At 39.7% G+C, this 12,651-nt stretch overlaps 1 protein-coding gene across 4 annotated transcripts in view; it reads right to left on the reverse strand.

Moving 5' to 3' along the window:
- LOC123951450 (maltase-glucoamylase, intestinal) overlaps positions 1-12,651 on the reverse strand; it is a 97,439-nt gene that overhangs the window by 3,917 nt on the left and 80,871 nt on the right. For 3 of the 4 annotated variants that reach the window (XM_046020173.1, XM_046020174.1, XM_046020172.1), the window contains 5 exons: positions 10,066-10,190; positions 8,932-9,020; positions 7,555-7,604; positions 6,790-6,960; positions 3,988-4,856 (listed from right to left, as the gene is read on the reverse strand). In XM_046020173.1, the coding sequence (XP_045876129.1) occupies positions 4,782-4,856; positions 6,790-6,960; positions 7,555-7,604; positions 8,932-9,020; positions 10,066-10,190 (510 nt within the window). In that variant the 3' untranslated portion in view covers positions 3,988-4,781. Of the gene's footprint in view, positions 1-3,987; positions 4,857-6,789; positions 6,961-7,554; positions 7,605-8,931; positions 9,021-10,065; positions 10,191-12,651 lie in introns of those variants that run through there. The other variant, XM_046020171.1, reaches the window with a different exon arrangement.

Consider the following 12,651-nt stretch of genomic DNA (forward strand, 5'->3'; position numbering starts at 1 on the left):
GCATGACCCTTAACTTTCAAAGCACTATCCTCCAATGCAAGATGCAAAAATCTCAATGAAATTGCTATAATGACAAGAAGGGAAAGGTACTGACACTTGGACCATACCTGTCAAAGCCAACACCACCTTGTCTTTGTAAGTACCTATAATAATTAATGTTATTAATAGATGAGTATATGGCTCCATGTGTAGACATTCTTATTTTTTTTCCCAAGTTTTTATTTAAATTCCAGTTGTTAACATACAGTGTAACATTAATTCTAGGTCTATAATTAACTACTTTAATTTTTAATATGATAAATATCAATAGATATAACCTCATGAACAAAAGCTCTGAAATCCTCAATAATTTTTAAGAGTATAAAGAGGTGCTGGAACCAAAGTATTTGTGGAATTGCTGATTTGGTGTACTAATTTTCAAATGTTTTACACAAATATGTTATATGAAATGTATATGATAGATATTAGATATATAGTCCACATGAATAAAAAATTTTAGCATGTCATATAGACTTTTATATATTAAGCATATATGTATATGTATACAGCACATATACTTAAAATTTTTATTTATTTTTTTAATTTAAATTTAATTAACCAACATATAGTACATCATTAGTTTTTGATGTAATGTTCAGTGATTCTTTTTTTTTTTTTTCAGTGATTCTTTAGTTGCGTATATCACCCAGTGCTCATCACATCACGTGCCCTTCTTAATGCCCATCCAGTTACCCCATGCCCCCACTCACCTCCCTTTCAACAGCCCTCAGTTTGTTTCCCAGAGTTAAGAGTCTCTCATGGTTTGCCTCCTCTCTGATTTCTCCACATCCAGTTTTTCCTCCCCTCCCCTATGATTCTCTGTGTTATTCCTTATATTCTACCTATGAGTGAAATCGTATGATGTAATTGTGTTTCTCTGATGGCCTTCTTTCATTTAGCATAAGACCCTCCAATTCCATCCATATCATCCTTTCTGAAAGGTATTCATCCTTTCTGATGGCTGAGTAATACTTCCTTGTATATATGAAACACATCCTCTTTATCCATTCATCTGTTGAAGGACATCTCAGGTTGGCGATTGTGGACATTGCTGCTATGAACACTGGGGTGCAGGAGCCCTTCTTTTTACTACATCTGTATCTTTGGGGTAAATACCCAGTAGTGAAATTGATGTTTCATAGGGCAGCTTTATTTTTAACTTCCTGAGGAACTTCCATACTGTTTTCCAGAGTGGTTATATCACCTTACATTCCCATCAAGAGTGTAAGAGGGTTTTCCTTTATCCACATCACCACCAACACTTGTTTTTCCCTGTCTTAATTTTAGCCATTCTAACTGGTGTAAGGTGGTATCTCATTGTGGTTTTCATTTGTATTCCCCCAATGACAAGTGATGTGGAGCATTTTTTCATGTGTCTGCTGGCCATCTGCATGTCTTCTTTGGAGATGTGTCTGTTCATGTTTTCTACCCATTTCTTGACTGGATTATTTGTTTTTTCAGTGTGGTGTTTCATAAGTTCTTTACAGATCTCGGATACCAGCCTTTTATCTGTTATGTTATTTGTAAATGTCTTCTTCTATTCCTTAGTTGTCTTTTAGCTTTGTTGACTGTTTCCCTTGCAGTGTAGAAGATTTTTATCTTGATGCAGTCACAATAGTTCATTTTTGCTTTTGTTTTCCTTGCCTTTAGAGACATGTCTTGCAAGAAGTTGCTATGGCCGAGGTGAAAGACGTTACTGCCTGTGTTCTTCTCTAAGATTTTGATGGCTTCCCATCTCACATTTGGGTCTTTCATCCATTTTGAGTTTATATTTGTGTATGGTGTAAGAGAATGGTCCAATCTCATTGCCAAAGAAGTCAAACTCTCACTCTTCAGAGATAACATGATTCTTTATGTGAAAAACCCAAAAGACTCCACCCCAAAATTGCCAGAACTCATAAGGCAATTCACAATGTGGTAGGATACAAAATCAATGCACAGAAATCAGTTACATTTCTGTACACTAACAATGTGACTAAAGAAAGAAAAATTAAGGAATCAATCCCATTTAAAATTGCACCAAAAACCATAAGATACCTAGGAATAAACCTAACCAAAGAGATAAGGACCTGTACTCTAGAAACTACAGAACACTTATGAGAGAAATTGAGGAATACTTAAAGAGATAGAAAAAAATTCCATGCTCATGGATTGGAAAAGCAAACATTATTAAAATGTCCATGTTGCCAGAGCAATCAACATATTCAATGCAATCCCTATCAAAATACAATTGACATTGTTTGCAGAGCTGGAACAAACAATCCTTAAATTTCTATAGATCAGAAAAGACTCAGGATGGCCAGGGAAATGTTGAAAAAGAAAACCAAAGCTGGTGGCATCACAATGCCTGACTTCAAGCTATATTACAAAGCTGTAATCATCAAGACAGTATGGTATTGGCACCCAAACAGACACATAGATCAATGGAACACAATAGAGAACCCAGAAATAGACCCTCAACTCTATGGTCAACTAACCTTTGACAAAGCAGGAAAGGATATACAATGGAAAAAAGACAGTCTCTATATTTAAAATTCTTTATTCAAATAGAATTCCAGTATGTAACTGAGTAAACGATTGAAGCCATGATGGGGAGCTCAGATCCCTGCCAATCCACCTTCTTCCCTCTCCTAGAGAGCAATGCAGAGCCCCTTTCCAGAGTTAGGATATCACAGCTTTACTCTGGCACTAGAAGTTTGCAGATGAGGAGGCATGATCCCAGAGAGACAAAGTGATTTAACCAAGTCCATGACCCTAAAGATTGCTTCTGAGTTCTTTTCATTCAGATGGAAGCAGCAGAAAATGCTCAACCAGTGGGTCCAGGCACTGGAGGACAGCTCTGCTCAGAAAGAGACACTAAGAGAGCCACAGACCCAATTCCTTCACTGACACCCTTCTCAGAGCTGCTAAGAATCTTTTCAGTCTTATACTGACGGTCTTCAAGTCCATAAGAAACTGGCTGTTTAAAAGCCAAAAGGCTGAATGAATTCAAGACAGGTAGCTGACGGACGCTTGGGAACTCTTACAACAGTGACAGCTACATAGGGACCCAGTTGCTAAACTGAAGTCTGAGAAGAAGATGTGCCTTAACCTGGGAATTCTTGAATTAGGACCCCCAGAATTCCAAGGAGTATAACTTAGGGATCTGCAAATATTGATGGAGAAAATACGTCTTTGTTCACTAATTTCTAACTGAGATTTAGCATTTTCTTAGATTATAAATGTAGATAGCAGAGCATGGCAGTGTTACCAGTATACGTGAGTCTCTCAAAAACAGAATCACAGATATTTTCATATCACATTATGAAAGCTATAGTAGATATCTCGAAATATTGTTTATGCTGATCATGACATTGAAATTATGACCTTATGAAGCCCACCACTAGATCTTGTTATGTAATGTGATCATTAAAAATTGCCTCATGTTATTATATTAAATTTTTAAAATATTCATGTAAATGTATTTTAATATAATAGGGTTTCTTTAAAATAGGGTGCATTCCTGGTGTTTAAAAAAGAAAAAAAAATACTTAGGGAAGTATACACACTTGTTTCCAATACACTCATTATTCAAGGAATACTAAAAGTAAAAATCTCTGTTGAACACTAATACATCATTTCTTTATCTCAAATTTTAGCTATCTCAAGTTTTAACCAATCGTGATGCAAATTCTCTTTTGTCAGTTGACATTTTACCAGACATTTTGCCAGTTGCTATGATCAATAAAACTACCACGACCCAAGTAAAGGCTTCCATAAACCTGAATCTTAAGAAAAACCCATTCAAGAGGAGTGAGGGAAAGGGTGGATAATCATAAATCCATCAGTGGTTAGACTGCAGGAACTGTGATGCCAAAGACAACAAGATCAACTTACAGGGGTTTGCCAAACAGTAAGACTTAACCCCAAAGGTAGGTTACCCAGGGTAAAAATATCAAAAATTCAAAATCATTTGTAAATTTGCTTGTTTTATTTTTCTCTGGCATTAAGTTGCATGCATTTGTGTCAACTGTAGATATACATGTTAGGCAAAGAGCAAAGAAACAAGATTTACACATTTCAAAGCATATCACTGCAAAAATTAGTTACATTTTTTACATTCAAACTCCTTTCTTCAGTTTTGCCTGCTTCAATCTCATCCTCACCCCTTTCATGTGAGTTGGCCCTTCCCATGAGGCTACCATTACTCAGATTTTTGTGTTTTCATATTACCTGTCGTGATCATTTTTTATCACCATCTTCTGTTTTGTCTCATCCTTCTGCCTAACCTTTCCTGTGTTTCCTTTCTTTCCTCTCATATCGTGCACTCAGCCTATTGCTCCTCTCTCCCTATAACCAACTAGCAGATGTTCTTTCTGCATACTTTCTTGAGGCATTAGTCAACCCCAGGACCTGGAACTGTCCTTTATCTTGTGTATTTAGCTTTATCTTGTGTATTTAGCAAGAGTGGAGCCCATCCCTGATCACACACACACACACACACACACACATATACACCCCTTCATCATGGACCCAGTTCATCTTCAGTAGATATTGTATGATGAGCCATCAGTATCATGTTTATCAACAGGTTCCCTATGGCTTATACCACAGGACTAAGACACAGACAAAATATTTAACAAAATTAATAAAATGCTTTACCCATACTAAGCATGAACCAATTAAAAACACACAATAATTTTATGAGCATGAAATATAAGCAGTTCCAAAGCTGTTCGTAATTAAGATCTTGTTCTAAAAATTCAAAGAGTGCTCCACGTCAGTGAAATGAAATTATGGAGGCTGATGTCTCTGGTGGTCACGTCAATGCTTAACACCTGTTGGGAACCAAAGGAAAAGGAGTGGGCATCTGATAATTGAAATTTCCTGCACTCAAATGAATCAGATACAAGCCAACAGTCCACATGCTCTCTGCTACTTTCACAATTCATTGCTTAGCTGTCAGGCAGCTCTCACATTTTCAGGTGAGGAGGCTATTTCTTGATTCCTTAAAGTACAAACTTGTTCAGTAATAGGGAGAAGACAACAGGCCCTAAACTATGCAATTGCAACCCCTGCAGAAAAACAACTGCCCCGAAAAATGGAGATGTCTTTATTTCCATTCCTCAGAACCCTCCTTGGATTTCCTCCTTTTCCTGTTCCCCCAGAGTGACTTGGTGACTGCCCAGTGAAAGTCCAACAGTTCAACTTTTTTTCTAGGTAAATGCTTTCCATAAAGCGTCACTGCGGGTGCCGTCAGTAGCTAGTGTGACAGTCCAGGAGTCAGTCAGGAACAAAAGTGGGCAAATTCCTTTATGAGACCTTGGCAAAGTTGGGGAAGTTGGTTGACAAGAAAGCCACAAATATGAGGAAATGAGTTAAAAATACAAAACTGAAGGAAAACTTTTGTTTCGGGCCTTCTAATCAGGAAGGATTATGAAAGAAAACCAGTCCAGGAAAAAGCAAGAAGCAAGCACACCCAGAAAGATCTGTTTACCATGAGGATAGATGTTGGAAACACCATACTGCATTGACCCCAAGGTGCAGATTTTCCACAATTTTAACATTCATGAAATCAGAATGTGTTTTGCAGTTAACAGTCTTAGAGTTACTGTGAGCTAAGTGGCATTCATGATACTTGGTATTGTCTGTGCATGCTTGAACTTCGTAGCTATTATTGGTATTATGAAGAGGTGGACTACAAACCACTTAGGCATTATTTTAGGAAAGAATAGGAAACCTTGCTTATGGTAAGATCAGGAAATTACTTGGATTAAGACTTGTATAAAGCATTTGCTTTGTCTGGAGAAAATCCCACAGATGCTAGTGAAAGAATTTTTATGAAATGATGTATCACCAATGCCTCTGATAGCACAGAAGAAACTCCTTAACCCATTCATACCACATATTTTTCTTTTAGATAATAGTAAATAAAATAATTTATAATATTTACATAAAATTTTGAATAATAAGATTCTGTGATACTAACTGGTTAAGACATTTCTTTTTTAAAAAAATATTTTATTTATCTATTAGGGAGAGAAAGAGAGCACAAGCAGGGGGAAAGGGAGAGGGAGGGAGAGAAGCAGACTCCTTTCTGAGCAGGGAGTCCAATATGTCGCCCAGGACCCTGGGATCATGACTTGAGCAGACACTTAACCCACTGAACCACCCTGGTGCCCCAGGTTAAGGCATTTCTAGTATTCCTTTACATTCAGAGTCTACCTCATCTAAATTACTTTGATGAAGATTTATCAATGTTCATGTGTCTCTCTAATATTTTCCTCTATATTATCTCTAACATTAAAATGATAAAAATCTGTGTTTAAGGAAAGCTTGCAAAGCTCTCTATGTGTTTAAAGTATAAATTTTAAATGATACAAAAGCATTGTGTCATACTCTGTAATCCTTTTTTCCTTCTTCATGGCACATGTAATTATGGGGCATCTTTAACTGATGGTGTCTTATATTTGATGGAATATGGCAGTTCAAGCTGTTTGGAAAGTACATTTCTGAAGTGAGGTGAAGGAGTAAAGACCAAGTTTTACATAAATTTGCAGACAAGAAAACGTATATGCAAAACAAGGATCCAGACCCTCAATTCCAAAAGATAAGTCAGGAATTTTCCCTTCATCTCCAGGCTGTACACTGTTGGCACACTGAACACAGAGAGCTTCCTAAAGGGCTCTATAGAAAACCCTGAGAGGTGGGCAGGAACTACCTGAGGACTGGACTGGAATATACCATTAGGACTTTTCACTGGTCACAAACCTGTGTCACGGGGTCATAATTGAAGGTGGGCGTTATCACCATGCTGCTCATAGAGATGCTGACACTGGAAATGGGAACACTGCCCACTCCCCAGATCTCAACGTAGCCCAGTTTCAAAGGGTTTGAATCAGTGATGTATTTGTTGAAAATTATATGACTCTGCATCGTATTCTGTTAATTAAAGATAAAAAGAAACGGGGGGGGGGAACAAAACCCATTTAAATTTTCTCAACATTTTTTTTAGAAACAAATGCAGAACATGAAGTAAGACAACATGAAAGTCACCATCTTATGCCCTTGGATAATGCAGACCGTGACTTCAGCCCGCTTCTTCCGCTTCCAACCATCATGCAACTTTGCACTGGCTAAGTACTTGCAGTGTCTCTAGATTCGCCCTGAACTCTAAGAAGACAAAGAGTCTCAGCTATCAGCAACCTTCTGTTCTACATGTAGAGAAGTCACAATACATGCAGACCATTCCAGGGCAACACAGGAACAAGGGTTAAATAACATAGAAACAATCTGTCTGTCTGTGCCTTGCTGAACTGGAAGAAGTTACTGATAAGATATGAACAGGTTTAATCACAGAAAACTTCCCAAGAGCATACTAAATTTCCATCTGAATTTCAGAGGAAGGAAAGGATGCAAATGAACAAGAGGAGCAGGGAGGAGATTCTGGGCGGTACTTTATGTCCTTATGATATCTGGCATCCAGCTAAGCCAACAGAACTCTTTTTTTCCCTTCATGGTATCAGTCATACTCACCTGACTGGCAGAAAAGTTGGCCAGGTAATAGAGTCCTTTTCCATAGGTATCTGCAAATAAGCAATGAGGTAAGCATGTTCTTAAATTCCAATTGCTTACTTGTTGAGAAAGCAGGGGTGATTTTTGTTCTTCATTTTACTTTTCTTCTTTACAGAGTTCTGTGAGATCAGTCAGACGTTCCCCCCAAACTCCGTTTACACACAGTGCGTGAAATAAGCATGTACAGATCCATCTGACAGGGGCACCTCATAGAATGCAGTCTCCGGACACCACTCTTCATCTGCTTCTCTTTCTCATGGCCTACCATGCTCAACATCTTCCTAGTCACCGCAGAATTTTTCGATTCCTACTGCTAGAGGCACATATATGTGTGCCTACGTGCACGTCCACCGCCATCACAGACATCAACACTGTTGACGGTCAGCTCATTTTGGTCAGCTGGGTCAGCTTATTTTGAGAGGTATTTTGAGAGGTATGAGAGGTATTTTGAGAGGTCAGCTTATTTTGAGAGGCTCAAAAAATTGAGAGGCAATTTTTTAAACACAATCTCCGGAGACCAAGAAAAACCATAGAGAAGAATTTATCCTTAATGGATCCCACAGGTTTGGGGAGAAGATGAAGCTCAGCATGTCTAGCATAGGCATCCGCACCCTACCTCCTACTTTTGGGGCTTGGTCACTCTTCCCCATATTCTATCTCTTCCTCATTTGCTTACCATTCAGTCAGGGGGCTTTGGCTATCCTCTAGAGCTGTGCCTTCCAAGATAGCAGCCACTGGCAGTATGTAACTATTTAAATTACAATTAATTACAATTAAATAAAATTAAAAATTCAGTTCCTGGGATGCACTTGTCACATTTCAAGTATGCAATAGCCATCTATGCCAATGGCTACCATATTGGGCAAACAGATACAGTCTATTTCCATTACCGTACTGGACAGCGTTGGCTTAGACGTAGCTAATGGAATGTAAGCCTTCCTCCCAAGAGTTTACCAGTTCCTATAAACTCCTAGTGGAAAATCCCCCCCAAATAAATAGCACAGCTGATAAATGTACTGCCTTTCCCATTGGGACAGTAAACCATGAAATTAGGGAATGTGCCTGTGAACAGAAACCACATGGTAGCAGATTCCCATTGGCTTCCATGCTGTGGTCTCGCAGAGAGAATTAGGAAAGTTGGGTAACGGCAACAGATTCAGAGACTCACTTTCATTTACATGAGGCATAAGGATCATATACAATAGGTATTGTACACTTGAAATAACAAATGGCTATTTTTAAGAATGCAAAACTGTTTTGACGTGGCAAAGATAAAAAGCAGGCCTGTTCCCTAGTCAGTGGTATTGATTGACATGAATCCAAGGCAACCCTACTTACCAATGCTCTCCCCATCATCCCAGAAGAGCCAGCCTTTAGCAGTCCCCTCATCATCCAAGGCAACCTTGAAGCCTATGAATTTCTGACGGCTGCAGTGAGGTAGGAAAGAATCATTAGCTAAAAACAAAACCACGACCACAAACCAAGGGTTTTCATAGAAACATAAGGGAAGTGCTTTATGGTATAAAGACTGGGTACTAGGATTCAAGAGACTTGAGATCTAGTACTAGCTCTGTCTCCAGTGGCTGTATGATTTCATGTCAGGAATGAATGAATGAATGTATTTTCCTTTAAGGCTCTACAATCCTATTAAGGGCTCTAAAAGTACCACACGAAACTACAAGCAAACTCACTGGTTCTGTGAGAAAAATCCTGATGTCATCTTTCTTTTTTCATGAACTAATTTCCTAAGCACATGTACAGTGAGCTGTTTATAACTGTCTTAAGTTATTCAGTTTTTAACTGAATTTTTTTAACCAAATGGGTATGGCTCTAAGAATTTTAGTTTGACATCAGACAGACATGGATTTTAGTCCCTGATGAACTACTTACTAACTGTGTGACCACTTGAAGACTCTCTTTGCTCATCTGTGAAATGGGGATGATAGTATTTACATCACAATTTTTTTTGTTAAGAAAAATAAATAATTTCCAAGTAGAAACCTCTATATTATATAGTTCTAGGCACAGAGCAAGCATTCACTTGATGTTAGCTATTATTAATTATTACATAGACTTAGGTCTGGAATTCTAAAATCCTGTATGTGAGTAATCTCAGCCTCAAGCTTCAGTTGCAATGTGGCTTATACAATTTCTCAGCCATAGTTTTCTTAGCAGAGTCAATTAAGATCCAGAGAGTCTTCTAAAACTCGTATGAATCGGGTTGCCCCTTGTTTAACTTCCATTTCAAGTATGAAAAATTAGATCCATCATCTCACCCACTTACATCCAAAATAGTTGTTAATAATTGTTCAAAGAGTGCAGAGTCAAGGTGAAAACACGAACAAACCAACAAACAAAAATCTGTAGTAAAATTCCTTTGAGGTCTGAGGGTACTGCTTACAAACTGGTGGGCTTCACCAGGATCTGAGCTACCTGGCAAGTAAAGGAGAAGCTCTGTCCCTTGTCATTCACCTTAAGTGTGTGTTCTGTGCAGGCTCTTGCCAGGGCAGGATGTAGCCCCCACGGACGTGAAGATTAATGTGGTCAAGAGGGGCCTCCAAGGACTTCCACTCTCCCCTTGCTCCAATGTCCCTACCCTGTGGGCCAGGAAAAGGTAAGACAGGCTAAGAACACATCTCACCGAACGACACCTTTACCAGAACCTCGTCCACTCTTCTGGACTTGGCGCCCATCCAGGACCCTTCAGCACACAGCTTATTATGCATCTCCACTCACTCAGCGGCTGCGTGGACTCTCGTGTTGTTGCTACAACGTCATGTCAGCACCCCTTGTGTTGTGGGGTTCTTACTGTGCATACTCCATGAGACTGCAGTGTGGTTCTCAGCCTACCCTCATTTCTACATCCTGTTCCTGTGTCAGAGAGCAGTGCTGGAGGAGGCTGAGCGAGCCTTTTACTTATTTTTTTTTTGCCTCCTGATACACACTCTGCAATGGCATTTCCAGACCTCTCACTTTGTCTCTGCTCCGTCTCCTCTCGCTGCCTCTACCCACCCCCAACCCTCACCAAGTTCACGAAAGCCTTGACTCCTACTTGACAGAAAGAATTAAAATGAGCTGACTTACTTTACAAAACCCTGTCTGTAACTCACTACAGCTTCCTTTATGTTTAACAACTTTATCTTGCCTCCTGTGTGGCAGGAGAAGTGCTCTCTCACCCAGAGCCATAAAGCTCAGTTTCTATGAAAACAGCCTTCCACATTTCTTCAGCCTAAGGCAGGGCTAGCCAGCCCTAGCACTATGGACATCTGGGGACAGAAAATTTTTTGTCATGGGGAGATGTTTTGGGGATGCTTACCCATGTCTATACCCTAGATGCCAGGAGCACCTCCCCAACCTTGCCCACCACATGTGACAAAAGGTCTCCAGACATTACCAAATGTCCCCTGGTAGGCAAAATTTTCCCATCTGATAAGTGCTACTTTAACGGGAAGGAGGTAAGCTACCATAATTTTCCTCTGCTTTGGTCCCTTATGTTCATCTTAGCCAGATTCTACCTGTACAGACCGTAGGGGTGGGTGGTCAGAAGGAAGCCGAGTGACTGGTGCCACACTCCCTGGCATGGACTCTGCTTCACCAGCCTGCCTCAGGACTCCAAAGTCTACAGGGTTTAATAGAAGGTCCAGCCCCACATCTCTGGGCTTCTTTGGTTTTCTCACTGATAGCCTGAGAAAATCTGATTATATGATCTCTAATGACATTTCACTCCATTATCTGATGAACACGACGTTTCCTCCACTGATTATCCCACCTTCAGGTGAAACTCGACACATGTAAAACTGTCAAGTTATCTCTCTACCAAATTCCTTATTTCTCTCAATGGTATTTCCATTCTACTACATGTTACATAAATACACTGTGATTTTAATCTCATGATTTCATTTCTAATACTTGATTAATTACAAGCTTGTTTACTTCACTTTAAATAGTTTCTGACCAGGCTAGTCTAACAAATTGCTGTTTAAATATCCATTAAGATATGATTATAAGGTAAAAATCTCAAAGCAACTCTATTAAAATAAGAATAGACACCCAAATGCCTTTACGGGGGAGAATTTGCATTAACTGTATAAGTCATTGATTATGTTTGAGAAGTACTGTTTAAAGAAACTAACATTTGTAACACATGTAGACATATGTCTGTACTGTAAACAAAGAAAATGGCCACAGGTAGATAAAGACTTTGATTCATACACATTGCCTACTCTTAAGCTTCATAAACATAGGTAACTACTCCCATGCCTCCACCTCTCCCGAATAAAGTCTACAAACTGCAGTGCCCAGAATGACAGAAAGGAGGGGGAATGGGGAAAAGATACTTCATAGAATGCTCAAGCACACAGGCGTGCCTGAGACAGGCAGAGAGCTCTAGAAGGAGCTGTAAATTGCTGGTTTTGCACCTTATTTGGAGAAACTAAGACTCAGCACAGATGAAGAGCCAGGCTTACTGAAGTAGACCCACTCTATGAAGCACATCAACCTGTCATGCCTTCAAGGCACCTGCCACTTCATAAAACAAGTGAGGCCTAAAGGTCAAGCAGTAAGGGGACCCTCTTGCTTCTGCTGGTCAGATGAGCATAGGCGGGAGAGTGTGGGGATGGGAATTCACAGCTACCAAGGCAGCTATGATAGAAGCCACGATCCTTGAGAAATGGGAACAACCAAGACATATCATACATTCTTCACCTATCCTTCGTTGGAGGCATTTGTTAATTCCCAAGTTCCATTGCACAAATAGCAAACAAAAATTGTGCAAAAAGTGGTTATAAGCTAAGCTGGGTATCCTCATGTTTTCTCCCAGGCTTTCCATCTCTGCCCAGTCACCTCACTTGTTGCACCCTAGTGCTGGCCCTGCACGAGGGAACCTCAGTGTACTCAGAATCACCGACTGGGAGTGAAAGGAGCAGTCAACACGCAAATTCAGGAGCAAGGCTAGCTTGCTTAAAAACAGTTGGCTGCCCCTTCCTGGAAAGCTCTGGCTGCGAACCACATAGCTGAGTCTTAATGAGGGCTTCCAGAGGACAGATTCAGCCCAGCAAA

The sequence above is a fragment of the Meles meles genome, chromosome 10, assembly GCF_922984935.1.
Source record: "Meles meles chromosome 10, mMelMel3.1 paternal haplotype, whole genome shotgun sequence".
Classification (NCBI taxonomy): domain Eukaryota; kingdom Metazoa; phylum Chordata; class Mammalia; order Carnivora; family Mustelidae; genus Meles; species Meles meles.